The sequence below is a fragment of the Eptatretus burgeri genome, chromosome 9 (assembly GCF_056783735.1).
Source record: "Eptatretus burgeri isolate ZD-2024b chromosome 9, Ebu_testis_v1, whole genome shotgun sequence".
Lineage (NCBI taxonomy): Eukaryota > Metazoa > Chordata > Myxini > Myxiniformes > Myxinidae > Eptatretus > Eptatretus burgeri.
In genome coordinates, this window is record NC_140969.1 from 80429760 (window position 1) to 80454591 (window position 24832).

General features: G+C 43.9%; 1 protein-coding gene across 1 annotated transcript in view; it reads left to right on the top strand.

Annotated features, from left to right (window-relative positions):
- The first annotated feature begins 3990 nt into the window (after positions 1-3990).
- Positions 3991-24832, top strand: part of RIOK1 (RIO kinase 1) — a 98817-nt gene continuing 77975 nt past the window's right edge. Inside the window, exons 1-4 of the mRNA XM_085895742.1 lie at positions 3991-4030; positions 4330-4431; positions 6941-7154; positions 21764-21845. Coding sequence (XP_085751868.1) covers positions 4361-4431; positions 6941-7154; positions 21764-21845 — 367 coding nt within the window. The 5' untranslated portion in view covers positions 3991-4030; positions 4330-4360. The remainder of the gene's footprint in view (positions 4031-4329; positions 4432-6940; positions 7155-21763; positions 21846-24832) is intronic.

Sequence of the window (24832 nt, forward strand, 5' to 3'; positions counted from 1 at the left end):
CCAGGAGAATGGTACCATCCCAGCCTAGGTTGGATGTTGGCAAGCTCAAGTATGAGAGGGTAGCTGAGGATTTTACGAACAAGCTGAGTGGAGATTTGGGGGTCTGGGTGCTTTGGGAGGTCCTGAAGAGTTGTGGAGTGTCTTCAAGACCAAGCCTTGATGTTGCCGGTGGGTGTCTTGGAGCTCACCATGGGCAAAGAAGAATTTTTTTCTCTCAAGGTATGCCAGATACCATTGACCAGAGTCGCAGGGCCAGGCTGAATGGCAGAGCTGAGCTGTTCAGGGAGCTGAGACGTAAAACTGTATGTGCGCTAAGGGTGGACAAGGAGGGCAATGTACAAGGAATCTGTGAAGGGGTAGACGGTAGAGCATCACCTGTGGTCAAGGGATTCTCATCCTGCTTACAGGGGAATTCGCGCATTGCGTTCATCCAAGCCCATCCCTCGGTGTCCTGCAGTTATAGCAGAGAGTGGTAGGCTCTTGACAGAGGAGTCCGAAGTGAAGGCCCGCTGGGCTGGTTACTTTGAGCGGTTGTAACAGGCTGATCCCCCAGCTGTCAAGATGGATGTCAGGGGTGTTACAATCCCTGTTGCTGACCCTCCAATCAACTGTGGTCCACCTTTGCTTGTGAATAAACAGGCTGCGGTGAACCAGTTGAAATGGGGTAAAGCTCCATGGATCTGCGGCATCCGTGCTGAACTTCTCAAGGCTCGTGGAAATGCTGCACTCGTGTCGTTGCATGCAGGTCTGTGCTCTGCCTGGAACACAGGCATCATCCCAACTGACTGGAAGAGGGACCTTGTTGTCCCTCTCTGGAAAGGGAAGGGTAATCGCCAAGACTGCAACAACTACCGAGGGTTGACGCTGCTCTCAGTGCCTGGCAAGGTCTTTGCTCGGATAATTCTTGATAGGGTTCGCCACCATCTGCTTGAGCACCCGCATCCAGAGCAGTCAGGCTTTACACCAAAAAGGTCAACGATTTACCGTATCCTTGCTTTTCGGGTCCTCACCGAACGCAGACGAGAGTTTCGACAGGTGCTGCTTGCAGCCTTTGTTGATCTTTGTAAAGCGTTCCATTCAGTGAATCGGGATGCCCTCTGGAGGATTCTTGGTCTTCGTGGGACACCACCAAAACTGATCGATGTGATGTCTGAACTCTACTCTGGTACTGAGAGTGCTGTGAGATGTGGTGGTACCATCTCTGACTTATTTCCAGCTGTTACTGGAGTTCATCAGGGATGTGTCCTGGCGCCCAGACTTTTCAGCACTTGTATGGACTGGATTCTCGGGAGGATGTTGGAGAGATCAAGCAGCGGTGCATCGTTTGGGAATGTCAAGATCTCTGACCTTGATTTCACAAATGATGCAGTCATCTTTGTGGAGACTTTAGATATCCTTTTGGGGGCCCTCGAGGTGCTGAATGAGGAGTCGGAGCCGCTGGGATTACGGGTTTCCTGGGTCAAAACTAAGATCCAGGCTTTCGGTGACATCTTGGATGCTGCTCTCCTGTTTGTGCCTGTTTGTGGTGAGGATGTTGAGTTCATGGAGAGATGCACTCACCTTGGCATTGATATTCATGTCTCTGCTGGCTGTGAGTCAGAGGTCAATAGATGTCTTGGTCGGGCCTGGGAAGTCATGGATTCACTGTATAATGGGGTGTGATGATGCAGGTACCTGTGCGTGAGGACCAAAGTCCGAGTCTTCAGGTCCTTGGTGCTTCCAGTCTTGCTCTATGGATGTGAGATTTGGACTCTGACGAAGGATCTGAGACGGAGACTTAATTCCTTTGGTACCAGGTATCTTCGGAGAATCCTTGGCTGTCACTGGTTGGACTTTGTGTCCAACGAGCGGTTGCTGAGAGCGACTCAAATGAGATTTGTTACCTGCATAGTTCGTGAGCATCAGCTGCAGCTGTATGGACATGTGGCTCGTTTTCGTGACGCTGATCCTGCTCACCAGATTTTCTCAGTGAGGGAGTCTCGTGAGTGCAGGAGGCCAATGGGGCGACTACGTTCCTCGTGGTTGCAGCAGGTTGATTGGCATCTCAAGGAGATGGGGATGGGCCAGGCATCTGCCTGGGGGTGGCCAGCCGGAGGCCCTTGGAGTACCGGCAGAAAGTGGACGCAGCAACGCGCTGCTCTGGTTCATGCTCCCATACCTGACCTGACCTGACTGGTATTTCTGTAACAATAGCAACGTCTGTTTTGAGCAACTGCACAGGTCTTAATCTTTTCTGTGCATTGCCCAACCACCAGTTTGAGACAACGGGCAATGACAATCTGCCGTTGTGAAACTTGCACCATCATGCTTCGCCAGAATCAAAGTTTTCCATCTGGGGAAGCAACTGGCAGACTCTGTAACTGGACCCAAAATGAGAAAAGAAATCCCAAAGCTCATTTTACTCAAACACCAGTGATTATGACATCCCCCTCTTCTGCAATTCAACAGAAGACCTGGCATTTGTATTTTTCCTCACTTGAAAGTATATCTCTTAAGCTTTGTCGATTATTTAGATATATCAGTTATATAAATATAATTTTTCATGTTGATATACTGACAGCAGACATTTGAATATATTGAAAAATTCATGATGAAAACAAATTTGTTTTGTTAAAATTACATGCATTGCAAATATTTTTTTTTGTATTTGAATGTATTTTTCGGAAAATGTAAACATGTGCAATTCAGCCACTACTTTACTTGAATTGCATTTCTCATTGTTGAAATTACCTGCATTTTAAGTAATTATTTGTTTGTATTTATGACAATGTAAACATGTGTAATTCCGACATTAGCTGCCAGGCATGTTCTTCATAAAACCATTATTGAATTGAATCTCTCTCCCCTCTCTTGATCTCTTGCTCTCACTATCTACATGGATATAGTTTTTCACCTATCCACACTTTAATCTGCATTCACCTGCAGTATATCTTTGAATCTTTTTTTTCCTCTCTCGCTAATCATGTCTCTATCCATTAATCCTTTTTAGTTTTCCCCTTTTTATATAATATTGTTTTTCAGTTCTCAATTTACATTGATCTGTATGTGAATTCTTCTAATCGATCATCAATCAAAAGAGAGAGAGAGAGAGAGAGAGAGAGAGAGAGAGAGAGAGAGAGAGAGAGAGAGAGAGAGAGAGAGAGAGAGAGAGAGAGAGAGAGAGAGAGAGAGAGAGAGAGAGAGAGAGAGAGAGAGAGAGAGAGAGAGAGAGAGAAAAAAAAAAAAAAAAAAAAAAAGGATGAAGTTGAGATGACATCAACACACATATACATGCACAAACTAGTTGATGAACAAGCTCTAAGGGCACTCAGTAGAGCGCATACCTCAGCCACACGATGCTTGATCCAGTAGAACACATAGGGCCTATGAAAATTTTCAAATATCGTGCCACACATTTTTTTGGCCCTTTCTCCCTCTCTCTCAATAGTGAAGAATCAGTTCAAAAATATATATTTTTTTAATCGTATTCAAATCTTCACCAAAATTGAATTGATAAAATAAACTGAAATATCGATGAAATTGTCGGGAGCAATGCTCGAGGTTGATGTTTTCTGAGAAAGCCACCACTGATCTGTTGTTGAGATCAGTCGTGAAAGACAATCTTTTGGGGGAAAACAAAATGGCCGCCAGTCCACTTCCGGTCGCTTCAGAATCTCCTGAACAGCACACTATTCAGTTCGTATAGATTATAGAGATCAGTGGTTGAGAATCATCTGGGCCCTGGGATGTTTTGTTTTATCAATCGGCTTGCTATCGTTTGCCAAGCCAGCTGTTACTCATCAACCATCTTGTCGGGGTGCTTGCTTTAAAGTGTTTAATCCACTTTGTGAGTGCTCCACAAGCTGATTGGTAATGGAACACACTTGTTAATGTCCCCGTGGAAGGTTTGGGGAACTTAACCATGACGGAAACTGTAATCTGTATCCAAGTTGTTATTGAAGTTATTAATTTTTTTCTTACATCAAGGTGAAAAGGAAACTATTGCTGCTGATTCCCATTCATCTCAATCCCTGCGATCTGCCTCTGCCTGGTAAGACTTAAACGACTTAGTCAGATCAGAAACAGTCGCTACTGTATAAGCAAATAAAATAAAGTTCAAAGAAACCTGTGATGGCGCGCGTGCTCAAATTGTTTTGGTGCATTCTGTATCGGCCCTGATGGTATAATTCGCGACAGTGCGTGTTTTCGGATTATGGGAAATTTGTGTTATAATGCTGCGTTGTTATTTTTTTTATTGTTATTCTTGTTGCGTTCGTTGTCTTTGATGGTTTGTAAATGCTACTAAAATAAAAAAGTATGACGTCCGAATCGTGTTTGTTGGCGGAAAAGGTAAACGTTTACGTTTGGCTGAAAATACATCATGGCCGAGAGACGGCGTGTTCGCTTCCAGGAGGCCGTCTCAGGGCAGTTTGACGACGCACACTTGGACGGGTGAGAACTTGAAGTGACCACGTTTGAGTTACAAGCTTATGGTCCTTTTTTTTTTTTCTTTTTTATTAAGGCTCCATATTTTGTTCTTCCGTGTTCATTGGCCACGTATATTCATCATATTTAAAAAGTACAATAAATTATCATGTAAATTACCTGGTCTTGTATTCATTCTTAATGATTGTTCGTTCACTTTGACTTTAGTCGGGGGAGCTTGTGTCTGTAGCCGTGTGACAGTCGGTCAGTCAGTAACACTTCAGTCAGTCAGTAACACTTCAGTCAGTCAGTAACACTTCAGTCAGTCAGTAACACTTCAGTCAGTCAGTAACACTTCAGTCAGTCAGTAACACTTCAGTCAGTCAGTAACACTTCAGTCAGTCAGTCAGTAACACTTCAGTCAGTAACACTTAAGTCAGTCAGTCAGTAACACTTCAGTCAGTCAGTCAGTAACACTTCAGTCAGTCAGTCAGTAACACTTCAGTCAGTCAGTCAGTAACACTTCAGTCAGTCAGTCAGTAACACTTCAGTCAGTCAGTCAGTAACACTTCAGTCAGTCAGTCAGTAACACTTCAGTCAGTCAGTCAGTAACACTTCAGTCAGTCAGTCAGTAACACTTCAGTCAGTCAGTCAGTAACACTTCAGTCAGTCAGTCAGTAACACTTCAGTCAGTCAGTCAGTAACACTTCAGTCAGTCAGTCAGTAACACTTCAGTCAGTCAGTCAGTAACACTTCAGTCAGTCAGTCAGTAACACTTCAGTCAGTCAGTCAGTAACACTTCAGTCAGTCAGTCAGTAACACTTCAGTCAGTCAGTCAGTAACACTTCAGTCAGTCAGTCAGTAACACTTCAGTCAGTCAGTCAGTAACACTTCAGTCAGTCAGTCAGTAACACTTCAGTCAGTCAGTCAGTAACACTTCAGTCAGTCAGTCAGTAACACTTCAGTCAGTCAGTCAGTAACACTTCAGTCAGTCAGTCAGTAACACTTCAGTCAGTCAGTCAGTAACACTTCAGTCAGTCAGTCAGTAACACTTCAGTCAGTCAGTCAGTAACACTTCAGTCAGTCAGTCAGTAACACTTCAGTCAGTCAGTCAGTAACACTTCAGTCAGTCAGTCAGTAACACTTCAGTCAGTCAGTCAGTAACACTTCAGTCAGTCAGTCAGTAACACTTCAGTCAGTCAGTCAGTAACACTTCAGTCAGTCAGTCAGTAACACTTCAGTCATTATCGCTTGAACCAAACACACGGTTTTGATGAAACACACTTGGCCATAACCTCCATCACCCGTAATGTACCAAAGTTTGTTTACGGCATTAAATAAAATCAAGGTTTACTATCCTCCCACATCCCTCCCTCCCCCACCCAACTCCACCGCACACACATAGATGAATCGGTTAAATTGAAGAAAATCAGTGTTTCCCATTCTCCCACCACCTCTCACACTCCCCCCTCCCGCCCTCACCACGCACACATGCTGATTAATCACCCTGCCTGTGAAACACCAGGATGGCAGTTTATAGCTAGGTCGGGATTCAAATCCAGGCTGGGCTCCACAAGTTAAGCCCTGGTACAGCTCCTGAGAGGGTGGTGGCAGAGAAGAGGGCATGAAGCATTGGGATTCTGATGTGCAGTATGAGTTACTTGTGAATGTCTGCAGCTCTAGAGAAACCTGGGAAGGGTTTGAAACAGAAAAAGGCTTTTTGAATCGTGATTTATACATATGTGACGCACACGCACACGCACACGCACGCGCACGCACACGCACACGCACACGCACACGCACACGCACACGCACACGCACACGCACACGCACACGCACACGCACACACACACACTTGAAGGTCGTCAAAATTGCACCACCAGTGATGATTGGAGCAACAACAATAATAAAGAAGAACCTCACTGAGATTTTGAAAACGATTCCCGGGAATATTACCACAAACAAACTACGATTGGAGGCAGTCTGGGGTTCAGTGACGATCCTGAAAAGAGCCTTCAGAACAACAACCTTGAACAGCTTGGTCCATGAACTGTGTTCGCTTACCGAAGCGAAGGTGGATACTTTGAGTCGTGAGAGGACTTTGTCCTATATCCTCAAACCCGTAAATGGAGATGACAACCAACGCCACACACACATTATATGTATTATATACACTCCTGCTAACAGAGGTGGATACTTTGAGACCTGGTAGGTCTCCATTCCATCTCCTGAAACCCATCCACGTGTGGAGATGGCACCAAAATAGCAACACGCACACACACACAAAGGTGGATACTTCGAAACCTGCGAGGACTCCCTTCCACCTTCTGAAACCCGCATACGGCGATAACCAACAGCACATGTGCACACACGTAATCATATTTTCTCTACTCTTCTCAATGATACATGTGTCCACCTTTTGCCTTTGTTTTTGGTACTTGTTTAATTTGGAATTGTTTGCACATCTACATGTGAAGAAAAAAGAAATGCCATTCTCATTACTGCTTTTTGCTTTGGTTTGCGTGTGAATGGGCAGTGCAACCAAAGAAGAAGTTTCGGCTGAGAATGAAAGTACGAACGTTCCAGAAGAAGATTGCTCCAGTGAAAATAAATACTGCAAGAACGGATACAGCGATGACGATTTTGACGACGACGATGATGATGACTACGATGATGAGACTTGGGATTGGGATGGATATGCCGGCAATCTCACCAAGTGTGTAAATGCTTCACGCAATTGCACAAACAAGGTTCGTTTGTATTTTGTGCTCACTGTCTCTCTTCTTTTTGTTAATCATTCAAACCTTGTCATATGCTTCATTTTTTTGGTGTGGTGATTAAAATAACTGGATAAAATAGTGTTCTTTCGTCCAATATGGTGCCTCTTGGAAAGTGAGTAACGTAATATCCAGGAGAATTAAGAAGCCTGTTAATTATTGTTGTCCATTGTCTGTTGTTTGGTGTTGTTACCTGAGCATTATTCTTTGAGAGGTTGTTGCCTCATGTTTGAGGAAAATTTGATTTATTTTTGTTTCCCAGAAGCCGAGCATGTCTGCGCACAGTGAGGAGAGGTCTCTCTAGCTTGAACAATCTCTGAGGCCCAGGAGTGGCTCATTCACTTTTTAATTTTTTTTCTGGTACACTGATTGCTGGCTAATGCCATGCTGCACACTGCGAACCAGTTGACTAAAATTCATCCCAGGTGTTTAAATGAAAGTGGATGAATTGCATGTTTAGCTTGCCATTGATTAGCTTTCTTCGTGAATATCCTTCCTTGTCAGACAACTTTTGCTAGTTGTTGCTGGAATCGATCCCTGGAATATCCTGCCTATCTCTTTGCTGATGACCCAACTCTCTGCCATGCCATTTCTTGCCCTTCAGACATGCAGGCAGCAGCCTCTTCCCTCTCTGCAGACCTCGATAGAATAATGAGCTGGTTCAACATTTGGAGTATGCCTTTCAACCACAACAGATCCCACACACTCACCTTGTCTCTCCAAAAGGACCATCTGCAAACCCTCCCATGTACTTCCTAAATTAACCACTTGAAGAGGTCCAGTCACTCAAACCTTTGGGTCTCATCATCGGCCATAATCTTTCTTGGGCAGACTATATTTCCCAGATGGCCTCCAAAGCTAGCCGCTGATTTGGCATCCTTCTTGGTGCAAGGTCTTTCCTTGGCCAGTCTGCTGTTGATCTGCTACAAGGTCTTCATTCACTGCTTGATGGAGTACTGCCCTCCCCTTTGGGCTGGCACTCCTTCCTCACATCTTTCCCTCCTTGATTCCATAGAAAACAAGGCCCTAAAAATGATTGAGATCTCTGGCAATGAATCTGAGTGTCTGGGCCTGTTACTTTTGCATCACAGGCAGGTTGGTGGCCTCTCTGCATGATACCACCTCCTTTTTGGTGTTGCAACCTCTGCCCTCTCTTGGCTCTGCCCCTCCCAGTTTCTGCAGGTCTCACAGTCTGCCAGAACCCTCTTCTTGTTAAACTCCAAAAATCTGCCCTCGGTGCTCACCTCCACTCGTTTTTTTTTTCTCTTTTTCTTTCACCTGTGGAATCATCTTCCTCGGTCTGTTCAGTCCTATTCTTCCCTCCAGGGCTTTAAAACCACTGTTCATGACCATCTCGTGTCATCCCCCATCATAAAGCATTTATGAACTTGTATAGCAAAATATGTTTGGTATTTTTATCTTGCCAAAACGAAGTTTTGCAAGATATGTTAGTCAGCTTGTGTGTTTTTTTTGTTTGTCTGTAATCACGTATAAAAAATTCTGCAGAGCACAGTTATCATTGGAAATTTTTGTGACTTCGCATATCAGAGGCCTATCGAGGTCCCTTTCAGTGCACAAAATTTTGAAGGTCAAGGTCAAAGGTCAAGGTCACTTTGTCGCAAATCAGGGGAGTCGACGAAACCCTTATTTTTTGAGTAATTTTGATCGGGTCGTCTTCAAACTTCATGGGAATATAGTTCCTGGTCTGGCGCTCAGCTGATTAATTTTTGGTGGCGATTGGCCTTGACCTTCCTATGTTTTTTATTTTTTTTATTATTATTTTTTTATTTTTTGGTCTGTAATCACGTATAAATCACTCTGCAGAGCATAGTTATCATTGGAAATTTTTGTAACTTCGCATATCAGAGGCCTATAGAGGTCCCTTTCAGCGCATAAAATTTTGAAGGTCAAGGTCAAAGGTCAAGGTCACTTTGTCGCAAATCAGGGGAGTCGACGAAACCCTTATTTTTTGAGTAAAGTTGATCGGATCGTCTTCAAACTTCATGGGAATATAGTTCATGATCTGGCACTCAGCTGATTAATTTTTGGTGGCGATTGGCCTTGACCTTCATGGTTAGCGCCTAAGGTCAAACATATTTGACCCCAAGGTCAAATTTTCAAGTTTTAGGAACCATATCATGTAGTACCTCAAATTGAACACCTCGATGAGTGCTTTCTAGATATGTCAAGCTTGAGACATTGTGACGTTATGAGGCAAAAGCATATTTTTCATGGTTACTCTGTAGAACGATTCTCATCGGAATCTCTCGTAGGCAGATATTCCTCAAGGAGTCGCTCCTGATGGATTGCAGCTCTGTTCACCTCAGTGTGACCTTAAAGAAGTCACACGTGGTCACCTTTTGGCAAGATACGGGTCACCCTGCGGGTGACATTGGTTTATTTGATTTGTTTGTTTGTTTATTTTTGACTTGTGTGGACTGCTAAGCCTCTGGACGGAATGAGTGAAATTTATTGGTTGAACTTGGAGTGTGCCTGATGGTATTGGGCATTTCAAAAAAAATTAGGAGTCACGCAGGTTCAGGAGGGGCGATGACAGATATATTCTATGTAAATGTGCACCCTATAGCACAATGCAGTGGTGGTGGGAGGGGGTATTGGACGTCAGCTGTGGAAATTGCTTGCAATTTTGCATTGCACAAGGTGGCCTGAAAGACACTTTACCTCCCCACCCCTTCCTACCACCACCCCCCCCCTCAGTAAAGCATTCGTTCTTCAACTCTGAATATACAGGTTTTATTGTGCAGCACTTACAACAATAATGACTCGGTCATTGTATTTGTATGAACTCTATCATTCTCCTTGCACCACTGAATTAGTCGCCAAGTCTTCATCGACATCTTGTGTAGCATTTGTGGAGTCACCCACGCGGAAATTCCCATGACTGCAGTGCACAATTCTTCAATTGTCCTGTACCGGTTTGTCGACACTTTCTCCTTTATGAAGCCCCACAGAAAGTTGTCTGGAGCTGTGAGATCTGGACTAGGTCGTTGCTACATTAGAGGAGCTGGTGATGTTTTTGATCATTGAGGGAATGTTTCCTTGAAAGTCCCGAACATGAAACGCAAAGTGCACGAATGCACTGTCTTATTGAAACCAGACACTTTCAGATATTCCCACAGTAACAAGTTGTGCTACCAGCAAATTTCTTGATATATCTTCACAAGCTCAACATATGCTCATAAGCTTGGGAGGCAGGGAGGGAGATGCGAGAGATTTAGCAGGGGGTAAAGCGACTTTCAAACTACCCTGTTGACGTGGCATAGTGCAAATGATTTATCGACTCGTGCCAGAGGGAGGGGGTATTATGCTTCAGTTGGGAGCTGGTGTTTCGAGCAAATCAAGTCCTATAATTTGAGAAGTGTCTGTCTGTATTTTTGTTTTACTTCTACGTATCCCTGAACCGCGTGATGTAATGAGTTGAAAACTTGTGGTCATACTTTACTTACGGGGTGCACGGTCATGTTTTAGGTGGTAGAAGTATTCAAAATCTGGTGGATTCATGGTGGGGAGAGGGCCCAAATTGTATCTAAATATTGTTCAGTAAACCTTCGTCCAATGCAACAGTTGGCTTCCTGGAAAATGGTGCGTTCAGCAAAACTGTTGCGCAGGCTTACGACCCTGTTCGACAGATTTAGTCAGGTCAATCAGGTTTTTTGACTGCCACTGGTAACATGTAATCCAGTGCTACCTGCCGCATGGTCGGGTAGTCTGCGACTAAACCGACTACCCTCACTGGCTCGCCAGAGGGGAGGGTGACTGTGACACCCTGCAGGACTAAAAACAATACCTGCTAAAGGGCGGATGAGCTTCTTTAGGGAGCCAACGGCCATCCAGTAAGATGGTGTCTCCTAAAAAAACACCCATCCGGTTACTTTTTTTTTTTTTTAGGTAGTAGGCTGTAGACAACTGCTCAGGGTAGTACTACCGTTCTGACTTAGGAGTGTTAAAGTGGTGCCCGGGGCAATCTTGCACTCTCCGTGTCAGGATTGCTGGTCTTGTTTTCTGTCTCTCTCAAACTACAACTACTGGGCAAGCTTTAATCTTTCTTGCAAACAAACATCATTCACTTTTCTTACTCACTCATTTTCACTCGTCACTTTACATTCTCTCTCTTTTATTTCTCTTTATTTAAGGCCTGACCTTGATGAAGACTATTTTGTCTGTGACTGGAGCCTTCAACATTAAAAAATAAAAATAATAATAAAAAATGGGGATAGGGGAACGCCGCCATGGAACGTAACATACGGACAAATATTTTATCCATTTTTTTTCTATTAATAAAAACCTCAGAGGGTTTTACAAAAAAAACAAACAAAAAAAACCGACTATACGAAATGCAATGCAATAATTTACAGCACACAAAGCACTTAACAGTTTCCTACTTATTAGACGGGCCCACGGACACACACACACACACACACACACACACACGCACGCACGCACGCACGCACGCACGCACGCACGCACGCACGCACGCACGCACACACACACACACACACACACACACACACACACACACACACACGAAATGGTGGCTGATGTCTTTAATAACGGACTCCAGCTCGGAGGGACAGATGAGCTGAAACCCAGAACCTATCTCAAACCTCTCCACCTCGTGTGGTCTTCAAGCTGTTCGGACCCGGGCTCCAGCGAGAGCGAGCTGGATCCAATCGCCGTGAGCCGCGATCCTTCCCGAGCTCCAGCGCATCCTCTCGCGCTTCCGAACACGTGCTGGTGAGACGAGGCGCTGATCCTTCCCGTCGATGCGTCGCTATCTCGAAGAACTACCTCCAATATGAGGCCGATGAGTCGCACCAAGCCGGGAACCAAGCGGAGAACAAAGAGCACCATTAACCAAAAAGAGCCAGCCGAGCAACCAGCTCAATTCTCTTCAGATGAACAAAGCCTCTAACAACACGAAGCAAGAACTCCGAGCTGAGCAACCAGCTCAACTCTCTTCCGATGAACAAAGCCTCTCTCAACACGAACCAAGAACTCCGAGCCGAGCAGAATCCGAAAGTCTGCTGAAAAGCCAAGCCAAAGCAAAAAGCTCTCCAAAATGCCTCCACCTCGCCAAGCAGAACCGAAGCTCACTGAACCAAAAGTCTCAACCCTCGCCAAGCAGAACCCATAGGCCTGCTAAAAGCTAAGCCGAAGCAAAAAAGCCTCAACCCTCGCCAAGCAGGACCCGAAGGCCTGCTAAAAGCCAACCGAAGCAAAAAGCTTACTAAAAGCCAAGCCAAAGCAGAAAGCCTTCAAAAAGCCTCCTCCCGAACCCAAGCCAAGCAGAACCCAAAGGCCTACTCAACAACCAGCAGAGCATCTCTTCCTTATCCTCCTCCGCCCCCTCCCCCGCTCCCAGCGTGACTCATGCCCTCGTGCTCCACCCCCCCGCTCAACCACGGGTGGGAGGGAGTTGTTTACATCCCCTGATTCAGGACAGGAGGGCTCTTCTTCCTCTTCGCAGAAGTGGGGGAGGGGCGTCTTCCTTTGTGTTGTGATCGCTCACTTACTATTAAATTAAATCACAGTGCATCTGATTGATTTCTGCCCATTAAACAATGGAAGGTGAACTATCTAGGGAACATGCACTTATCGCGCATTCCTGACTTAAACCTGAATGTTGTGAGCAATCAAATTCCCAAATTCGTAACAATATGTGTGTGTATATATATATATATATATATATATATATATATATATATATATATATATATACATATATATATATATATATATATATATATATATATATATATATATATATATATATATATATATATATATATATATATATATATATATATATATATATATATATATATATATATATATATACATATATATATATATTGTTACTGATCTGGAAACCATTTGCATTCATCATACAGATGTCCCAAACAACCATTCCATTCCCCATCACGATCAACCCGCTGTCTACAAGCACTCTGACTTGCCAAGGCAGGGTCTTGCAGCCGTTCCTTGCCGCTTCCATCAACATTCCTTCCACAAACGTTGTACCTCTTGCACGACGGCCTGTGCAACATTGATACTGTTACTCGTCAAGTATGAACCCATGTGGAAGACTGGCTGGGGTTCCCCGACAGGGGCCAAGGCCCCGACCCAGAAAGGTGGGCCGTAGGACCTGTCCAATCAGAGGTGGACAGCGAGGTTTGTTCACCAAGGCCCTCCCTGCCGAGGGAGGTCAATAAATTCCCAAGCACTCTCTGAGACAGGTATTCTTTTTGAGGTCTTGGAGAGTCTTTTTGGGGTCTTGGAGAGTCTTTTAAACGTTCTTTTGAAAAGTTTTTGGTGGGCGTCGAGGCGGCGAACGTGTCTCTGCTGGCCCTCGACGAGGAAGGGAAAAGCGACCCCGACCCCCCTCCGTGGACCCTGGCCATTCACCACCCGAGCTCCACCACGAACCTTGAGTCCCACACGTGCGACTGGGGACCAAACCAGCGACCATTGTCAGGTGCCGCATCACGGAGCACGCCCTTCCTCCGATGCTCAGGTACACCACCAAACTCTGGCCCCCAGCTTGGCTCTCTCCACGGCTGCGAGGGTCCAATAAAGGACTCTGGGTTTCTTTTCATTTTGTGTGTGTCTGCATGTGGGCCCGTCTTTTAGTAGAACTGAATAAATGTTTTATGGATCATTGGAAATACTTGCATATTCGTGTTAAGTCTTGCTTTGTGTCTTCATTTACTGTAAATAAAACTTGTTAGAAATGTTCCCAGTCCGTTTCTGTCCCTTCTTGAATTGGTCCAGCATGGTTCGGATCTGAGTTTAGATGGAGTTTTATCCCCGATAACCCGTTCATTCCAGCCGGCACGGCTTTGGCAGTTTCCACTCGGCTACACCCAACCTGGAGTTGGTAGTCGGTAGTTGGAACTCTACCACAGTCGGTAGAGTGACCCGGTTCGAGCAAGACGTGCCGAGGGCGTGGTTTCCCCGGTAGTCGAAAACTCGTAGTTAATTAGGTAAATTGGTTATAGACAAATACACCCTACGCTACGCGGTTGAGATATTGGCGTCCACGGTCGGTTAGACGACCCGCCGGCTCACGGAGTTATCCGAGCGACGGCCTACAATTCCAGGGAGTCTGGTGGGAGACGACGCAAGCTTTCCCCACCTAGTGGTCGTTCTCGCTACTGACCCCGGCCCACAACTATATATATATATATATATATATATATATATATATATATATATATAAAATATATTGTATATACCATTATAATATTGGTAAATCCTTTTGGTTTGCGATGGATACAAAATTATTGTCGAGTTGCTCAGCAAATTTTCTGCGGGTATCTCGTATAGATCTGAAGCTTCAGTTGCTGCAAAATTATAGTAACTGGCATCCGTTGAAGACAAAGTCTTAGATATCCCCCGCCATAGTAAATGAGGATTAACAAACTTGTATTCCCCAAGCGTGTGCAATAAGTATGTGAAATTTCCCCTTGATCTGACCAGCCGTTCTGGAGAAGAAGATGTTTGAAGGTTTTAGGGTAAATTCAATATGGCCACCAAACCAGGTGACCTATCAATTGGAAATTACCAAACTTCTGAAAGGATGTCTTGGGGAAAGTGTATGTGAAATTTTGCCTCAATCTGTCCAGCCATTCTGGAGAGGAAAATTAAAAAAATTTATTAATTTTCAATCCAAGATGGCTGACGAACCATGTAACATATGACATCATAAATTTACATTCTGCCTCCAATCCTCCAGTGGAATACGTGTGAAGTTTCGTGTTAATCGGATGAGGTGTTTTTCTATCCAAGATGGCCGCCAAACCATGTGACTTGTGACGTCATAATTTTTACTATGTATGCAGACATGATGGAAGATGATCGTTGCAAATCTTCACTTCATTAGGTTTTGTGATTCCAGAGAAAACATTATTTAATATTTTTCTTGAATCCAACATGGCTGCCAAACCATGTGACCTATCAATTAGAAAATATCAAAAGGCACCAGTTCACCACTTGCTTGATATGTGTACCAAATTTCACAAATATATCTTGAGGGGATTTGTAGTTAAGCTCCGGAAACGAAATGTGACGGACGGACGGAACCCATTTCTATATCTCCCGCCAACTTCATTGGTTGGTGGGGGATAATAAGCATTCCATTTAGCCTTTTCCCAATGGATGCAAGGTGCTGAAATATGTGTTCTTCATCGCCTTAGGCCCTACTCCACCTCACTTTAGACAATATGTTGGGTTGGTTACTAAACGGTGGGATTTTGTCTATAAAAGACGGAAGGTAACAGTTTATAAAAAAAAAAAAAAAAAAATTGGAGGATAGGTGGGAAGCTTCCTTGAAATTGGTTGATTTCAAATGGATTGACTTGTTTCATAATACTAAGAACACCCATTCCCTATGGGGGCAGCAAGAGGGGGGGGGACTTTAAGTTGGAGGTTGCCATCCCAACTTAGTAGAATGTTCCCTTATGCACCCTGACTACAACTACTGAGTTTCGACTCGGTTCGCCTCACAAACAAATAAACAGACTCGTGTGTTTCAACGCATCCTTCCCCCACCCCTCCACCCATCTATGATGACTGTAGTTTTCATTATTCAGTATTGTTGCGTCGAAGGTGGGGGAGGGGGATCCATAGTTGGAATGTAGTACGATTAGGTGTGGCCTGTGTTTCACTTGGTATAGATTTACTCTTGCAAACAGAGAAACTGTCAGAGTAAGTTGTCTTGTTTAACATGATGCTGATTATGCAGTGTATAGATAGTATAGCTTGGGATGACATTGTTCGTGTTTACAAAAAACAAAAACCTCTGAGGGCAGGGCCAGTTGAGGACTTGCGGCCACAAAAAGGCACAATGGATGCAGTTAGCACTTTAAAGGGATTATCATGAACTCTTTGGCTGGCGCACCCCAAGCCACGGCGGTAAAGTATGCTGTCGAGTCGTAGCACTTGGCGCTGCCCACCAGAAGCGGCAGCCAATGGTGGCTCGTCGTGTACTGAGGGCAGGCCAGAAGCCCCACTGTGCAGAAGGGTGGGACCTGTGGCGGGGGGTGGGGGGAATAAAAAAAAAACTACCGAGTGTTGGAGTTAGACCTTGGAATTTGAAAGGAAAACATCTCTCCTCTCTTACTTCATCTAGCTCTTGCTTCTTGTGCTTGCTCTGTTCACCTCTGCCGTGGATTAAGGAGGAAAAGGGGAGCGTCTTCGTGCTGCATGCACGAACCCAGAACACGACTCCCACGCCAACGTCTTCACCCCGCCAACCTTGCTCCTGTTCAACTGACAGCCATCATACCATTGGAAAACTCTCACCTGCTTCCCCTTTGTCAGTGAGAGTGTGGTGTGAGATGTGTGCCATAGTGGTTTAGGATTGTTTATTTCTTCATCTTTGTACATAAGCTGCATGTTCCCTTATCTGTGATCGTGTCTGTTGAAGCGCTTGGTTTGTCCATTCTCCACTTCCCATCCACCTTTCTCCCCATACTCCTTGTAATTAAACCCATATATAGGTCAGAGCCGTTTTCCCATCCTTCTACCTCCCGTGCATGTTGCCGCCAAATTTTGCTCAATTGGGAATAATCTTGGGGAATTGCAAGGTGACTCTGGGTGCAGTTAATTCGTATTTGAAAGCAATTTTAGCTTACCATCTTTCGGCTATCATGGGATCAAATATACCAGCGCTGAGGCATATCACATTTGCAAGCCTCTGACGCGACAATACTGCAACACAGAGAATTGGTGTATTTTAGAACAATTTGTACAACTTCCAGGGATAAAATTTGTACAACTTTTTTTTATTTTTTTTATTTTTTTTTTGCGATAACATCTAGTTTTCAAATTATTTTGTCCAGTGGTGCACAATTGCATTGGCAAGTATGATAATTCACCCACTTAGGATAATTCCCCACTTTAACGTAAATGTAAAAACCTAGGTTGGAGGTGGTTCTCCCAACCTCGTATATTGTTCACATGTACACCCAGAGTACAAACCTCACTTACCAACCTATTTCGTCCAGCAGTTTAGGAGTGCATAAAATACATAGATACAGAGCACGTATGTAAATTGGCCAAGTAGTTTTAGATTCTGTAAGGTTTTCATACAGAGATACGATGAGAATACTGTAAACCGCCAGTACTTGTAGTACACTCTCCCACCAGGAACAGCAAGCACTTCATGATGCACATTTTCATAGCGAATTTGGGTCATCTCCCCATCCCTACCCCCCCCCCCCCCGTTTCCCAAATCCCCACGATTATAATTTTAACACCTTTGGGTACAAGAACAACTACCAAAATTCAACTCCTTCCATACAGTGCTAAGGAGTGCAGACCCTTGCGTAAAGCAAAAATGGGCAGAGTGCTAGTGTGGTGAAAAGGGTACAGATTTGACAAACAGCGAATGGCATTTTCACCTCTTTGTTTACACCATGTGCATCAGTTCAACCTTGAACTGGACACATGCTGCAAATCACGGAGACCGACATTTCGCCAAAATTATTATTTTTATTGTGGGCAGTGGTGCTTAACAGGAAAAAAAAAAATGAACCACTGATATATCTTTAAAACGAACCAGCCAATATATCTTCCCCATCTCTCAAATAGCCAATATATCGTCAAACATATCTTTAAAGACTGTTCGTGGTTATTGGACACCGCCCCATGTGCTGCACAGCAGCATCGTCGGGCGATGAAGGCACCCTGGCATTGTTGCGCACTGGAGGATGTTATTTATTTATTTGACATGGGGGTGGTGTACTTTGAAAGTATTTCTACTTGTATTGATTTCAGATGAGTCTCCAAAGCTGAACCTGAACCTAACTTTGACATCGCCAAAATAGGATTGGCAGATCAGCACCATCTAAGATATGAAAACAAGGCCTCCACTGTCAAACTTGCACTGAAAACATTTAATCCAAGTGACGATTCCTCTTAAAAAAAATTCTGCAGTTTCTTCTGCTCTCTTTTTAGTTTGTGTGATGAAGGCATCTTTCAGCTATTCATTCCACAAGGCGAATATTGCACGAACGTTCCAAAAGGTGGGTATTTCATTCACACTAATGACTTGTTCTCGTGAGACCTTCCACATATTTGAGAGAACGTCTCACGAAAACAAGTCGTTCAATGGACGAAATGAAGCGTTCATGGAATACAACTCTTACCTTGAGGTTAATCAGGTCGAATAAATCGTATCTTGAACATCTGTTCTATTTTACCATAAATGTAATAAGCAATTTATGAAAGTTTTTTGGAAGTTTTTATTATTGTATGAGGTTTAGTTGAAAAGTATCTGCAATGATTTATTAAAAACTGTGTTGTGTTGACTGCATTGCTAATTGTACTTGCAGGTACAAGCACGACCTGTCTGTGACATTGTGAAGCAGTTTCAACCTTCAACAGTCAGTAGTTGTGTCGTAAGGGAGTTAACATGACCGCTTCACTGCCCGTTTGCACCAAAGAGGAGCAGCATGCAGTGATACAAGTTTTGTCTGCTGAAGGTGTACCAGGGGCAGAAATCCATCACAGACTTTCAGCACAATATAGGAACAGTGCTTTACCGCAGTGAAGTGTGTATGATTGGATTGCCTTATTCAAAAACCGTTGCACAAGTGTCACTGATGGTGAACCTTTTGGACGCCCATCCACATCTACAACAGAAGAAAACATTGAATGAGTCCATGCCATGATTCTGGATAACTGACGGTCCACTTTTGACAAAGTGGCACAACAAATGAACATCAGTCATGGATCTGCACGTGAAGTCATCAACAACCGACTTTGCTTTCATAAAGTTTCTGCAAGATGGGTTCCAAAATAACGCACAGAAGAGCACAGGTGCAACTGTGTGACAATCTGCCTTAGCCTTTTGAACCGCTTTCCTCATGAAGGGAATGCTTTTTTGAGACTCATTATCATTGGAGACAAGACGTGGATCCACCATTCTGAGCCAGAGTATGGAGAGGAAACATCTGATATCACCAGTCAAAAAGAATTTCAAAAGTCAACCTTTGGTCAGAAAAGTCATCACACTTTTCTGGGACTCACAAGGCCAAATTTTGGAACACTATGAAAGTGCCAGAATGGTAAACAGTGTCCGTTATTGTGAAATGCTTCTGGCCCAGTTGAAACAAGCTATTTGATGGAAATGTTGAGGGCTACTGTCAAAAGGTGTTGCATTGTTGCATGACAATACCCGTTTGGTCCACTCAAAGACACTTTAAGAGCCTGCCACTTTGCCATTGACCAACAAGTAAAAGAAGCAGTGCATGTGTGGCTCGTCATTCAGCCAAAAACATTTTTTTCTGAGGGCATACAGAAGCTTGTGAACCGATGGACTAAGTGTGTTGAAAAGTGGAGGGTCTATGTGGAAAAATGATGCTCTTGTACATGCTCAATTGTAGTTTTATTATTGAAATCAAAATATATTGCGGATATTTTTTGACTCGCCCTTGTAATTGTGCGGTTTCTTTGTTACTATTCCAATTTTGGTTTCTGCCCATTTTTAGCACATTATTTCTCAAGAAATTCTTCACGGATTCACTTCGAATTTTGCAGAGATATTCCTGGATGCATGGAGAAGTGTGCTCTTACTTTTGGTCAGGATCTGAATCAAAAAATGCTGATAAATCATGGAATTTGTGTTAAAACAAATTCACTCCACTCTGGGGGAGAGGGGTGGAGCCTGGATAATACTGTTACGGAAATGGCCCTTCGTATGCTACTAAATATAGGATTAGCCCAGATCCCCCATTAAATGCATGTTTAGCCAGGTTGTTCGGTAATTTAATGTTGCATGTGTGTTGGGAGGTTTCACAGGCTGTTATTTGTTTGTGCAGTGGTGGTGGATCGAGAGATCCTTCTTCTTCCTTCCTTTCTCCGGGCGAGACTCCGCCCAGTGCTGAGAGAGGGAGTGGCCAAAAAGAGGAAGTGAAACTAAGGGGAGGAGTTTGTCGGCTTCAAAAAGGGGCGTGCCCTGAAAAGAAAAAGGTGGTTAAAAAAAACTGAGAGGACGGAGTTGGCTGGTGGGCTTCGAGGCGAGCGTGCACCGGGAAGGCAAGAGAGAAACGATGGGTGTCGAGGCGCGATCTGCTGTTTGAGCAGTCGGGGTTCGATGCGAGCGTGCACCTTGAAGGCAAGAGAGAAACGACGGAGCCTCTGACTGTCCCTACTCACCTCACGGCTCGACGCCGTCTTGGAATCCCATGGACCCAGCCTGCCGGAGCCCGGCACCTCAATTTGGCCTTATCTGGTGAACAGGCCAGGCCTGGACTTGTATGCTGGACCTTGTGAACAACCAGCTGAAACCCATCGTCGATCTGACTGTCTTGTGCCGTTGACCTTACGCGGGGTCAAAGCGCGCGGTGGCCGCATGCGGTGCGACAAAGGAATACTAGGGCCATTTTGCCATGCGGCGTGCTCGAGCTTGGGGCACGAATCCGTGGACATCGGCTTGTTATGAGCGACATTCGTGCTTTTGACACTTTCCTCTCGTCGATGAAACATCACCAAGTACTCTGTCTTGTCTGCATGCTGTCTATGTCTTGTCTGCATGCTGTCTATGTCTTGTCTGCATGTCGTTTAAGGCTTATCTTGGTAGGGACCCCGTCAAAACCCATAATCCGTATCTCCCTAGTTAAGAACGGGTTATAGATTAATTAAAACATTGTCATGACTATTTTGCTAGTGTTGTGTTCCCTGATGTTCCCCAATAAATCTGGCTGATTCATATGAAGTTGCCGCTATGGATTAATTTGTGTCTCGTCGAGGAACGATCTGTTTGATTGGTATAATAAACCAAAATGGTTACAGACTGGCAGAAAACGCTTGGCATCTGACAAAACCAGTCTGTAACCAGGGTCTATTTCCCCAACTGGTAAGGTCCAGGGGTACGTTGGTATCGCGATTGAAGACGCGTGACCCGAGGCCTATGCCGAGCCAGCCGGCATTATAACCCTGGAGACGGCGGTGGTGACGGTGGCGCCGAATCTAACGTTTCGCTATCAAGAGTCGGGTGCAAAACCCCCACCCCCGGATCCACAACAACACATTCCCAGTTCTGTGGATCAGCAGGGAAAGTAGGGCAGACATGGCTTCATGTTGAATGTTATATATTTTTATATATTTTTATATATATATATATATATATATATATATATATATATATATATATATATATATATATATATATATATATATATAATTAATTAATGACACTTTTTAAAGAGAATGGTAAATAATTTTGCAATCAAATCCCCTTGAATCGTGGGAAATACTGAAGGTGACTTTTGCATGTGAGACGAAAGTGATTGCTATCCTTCGCATCGAGAGGCATTTTTAAAGGGGCAGGGCTCACTCTGCGAGGGGCACGGAAACTCTACCCCTCTAATTTGTTCAAGTTCGGGGTCTGGAATGCATACAAGTCACGCATGCACGTACGCCAAATTTTATATGGCATGATATCTGACTTTCAAAAAGATGGTTCTTTAACTTTGTGTTTGAAATGTAATTTATTGCACATTCTTTTGTTTGTTTTATTGTTTCGTTGTTTTTTTTCTTTTGAACTTTCTTTTCAGGCCAACCAGCAGGTGTGTTCAAGTAAACTGTCTGTTCCTCCAGCAAAGGCCTGGCAGAAATATGAGAACAAAATTTGCCTTGGTAAGTGTGACCTGTGATCATTATTCTGCCATGTTGCATGGCAGACTAATAATATTCATATGCAGCCTATGACTGCTGGTTGCATCATTGGTGGAAGCATGGCTATGCCGCTAATGAAATTCCCCGTTTCCAGTAAGCTGGTACTCATTTTGCTGTCCTCGGAAGGATGACAGGCTGAGTCAACCCACCTGGTGTTATTTAACAATATGACAGGGGCTCAAACCCACCTTAACCATTCGGGCCAACATCAGGCTTGGCAAACTAATCGTAATTAATGTCTTTTTCAGTTATTTTGCATATAATGAATACTGTGCCTCATTTGCACATGATGATGCAATTACATCTGATCGGTAAAATGTAAACTTTGGAACCGAATTAGCTGAAGACTGGCATCGCATTCCCCAAGATGTGAGGCGCATGCAACATTCCTTTCAGTTTTTCATTACTCGTTGTTCATGTTTTAATGTAAAAATATTTGATTCCAAAGTATTGATGCAAATTCAACGAGAAAGCATCTCAAAATGCAAAGCCCTTACATGTCCACTTTGTACTCAAACTAAACTTGATGAAAAGAACAGCTTATTAAAAAAAATTGTAAAATTTATTAATTAGTGTTCTCTTTCATCTCATGCTAAAGGTTTATTGAATGAATTGATGACAAAAGCTCAAATAGAAAATAATGAAACTTGGATGCAATTGTAAAACCCATCCATCTTCGCTGTGCAGTGGATGGGCTAATGAGGCCTATTTGTATTTACTGTGACTTTGCCCTTTGACATTTTGACCCAATTATTACCTCTGCCATCGAAGGGAGAAGGCAATTATGCTTTCACGTCTGTCTGTCTGTGTTTGTGTTTTTGTGTGCAGGATATCTCAAAAAGTTGTGGATGAATTCTGATGAAATTTTGTGGGCAGGTTGTGTGTGTGTGTGTGTGTGTGTGTGTGTGTGTGTGTGTGTGTGTGTGTGTGTGTGTGTGTGTGTGTGTGTGTGTGTGACACGGACGAACTGATTAGATTTTGGAGAAGATCCACATCCGGATCCAGCTACTTGAATTTCTTAAGTGATTCGTTACCATTGATTCAGCTCTACCGAGTGCCCTTCTTGTTAATTTGTGTTTTTGAACTAATTATTGCACACACACACACACACACACACACACACACACACACACACACACACACACACACACGCACACACACACGTGCGCCTGCAAAACAGCGGTGGACGGGCTAATTAAAATTAAATGATTTCTTTCGGAAGCTTTTGGACTTGCTCACTTCGCATTGTATAAGTTTGACATTTTTAACTGAGGGTGTCATTGGAATCATTCTTATAATCCTCGCCGAAGGAGAGGGTATTGCATTTGGGTCCGTTTGTTTGTTCGTTTGCCCGCACAGAACGTTTGTGTTTTTCTCCGCAACCACTTGTCAGATTGAGACGAAATTTTCACCAGAGGAGCGAATATTCATGTAGAATGTTGTAATGATAATTATGACGTCAAAGGTCACATGATGTGGTAGTCATGTTGGAAAAATGGAAAAACTTTGAACCTCTGTATCTCTGAAACCACACCAAGAAAATAATTGAAACTTGGCACATAGCAAGTACTCATGGGGAGTAAGTGTGATTTTTTTTTTTAATGACATCATGGGTGCCTTCGTTATGATGTCATAATTGCATATGTATAACGCTACATCTGATCAGTATGAAAATTTTTGAGGGTCATCTCAGGATAAAATTGTCCACAGAAAAAAAATTGATTACGTCATCAGTCACTTGATTCGGCAGCCATATTGTTTAAAAAAAACAAATGAAAAAAACCTTCATAAATCTTCTCAAGTGGCAGAACAGATCAAGCCAAAACTTTACACATATGACCATCTATCCATGAGGAACAAAAGGTTCACAAATATGATGTCATAGGTCACATGGTTTGGTAGCCATATTGGATTTACCCCAAAAATTATAAAAAATCTTCTCCAGAACAGCTGGACAGATCGAGGGGAAACTTCACACAGATGTTCCCCCCAAGCCTTGGGTGTACAAGTTTGTTAAGGAGTAACTGACAGGTCACATGGTTTGGCAACCATATTGGATTGAAGAAAAATATTACAACAATGTATGAAATCCTTCCTCTTCTCAAATGGCTTGATTTCCGATCATCAATTTGGTTTCAGACCAGGTCACTCTACCCTGGATATGCTGCCTCTGCTCTCCCAACAATGGATGGAGGTCCTCAATGCTGGACATGAAATCAGAGCCATATCCCTGGACATATCGCATGCTTTTGACATGGTTTGACACCCTGCCCTGCACACCAAACTCTCTTCCTGAGATATCCAGTCATCTCCACTCATGGCTCTCAGACTTCCTCTCCTGTCGCAGTCAATGTGTGTTCCTAAATGGAGTTCTTTCATCCCCTCTTCCTGTCCAGGCTGAAGTTGTTCAAGGCAGCCTTTTGGGCCCTGTTCTTTTTCTGGTTTTCATCAACGATCTCTCAGTCTCTCTGGAAAATCCTCTATCTCTCTGCTGATGACTCCACCGTCTGCCATACTATCTGTCATCCCTCAGACCGGCAAGCAGCAGCTTATTCGCTCACTGTAGATCTGGGTAAAATCACAAACTGGTCCAACACGTGGAACATTTCTTTCAATCCAGACAAATCTCACACTCTCACTTTGTCTCTCCGAAAGGACCATTTGGAACCCCCCTCCCATCGACTTTCTCAACAATCCTCCAGAAGAAGTCCTTTTTTTCCAGCTTCTGGGTCTCACTATCTGCCATGATCTTTCCTGGGAAATCCACATTTCCAACCTGGCCTCCAATGCCAGTCGCCGACTGGGAATCCTCCATCGTGCAAAGTCCTTCCTCGGCCCACCTGAACTCCTGACCACATACAAAGCTTTCGTCCGCAGCCTGATGGAGTACTGCTCTCCCCTCTGGGATGGTGCTCCTGCTTCCCACCTTTCTCGGCTTCGCGCTGTGG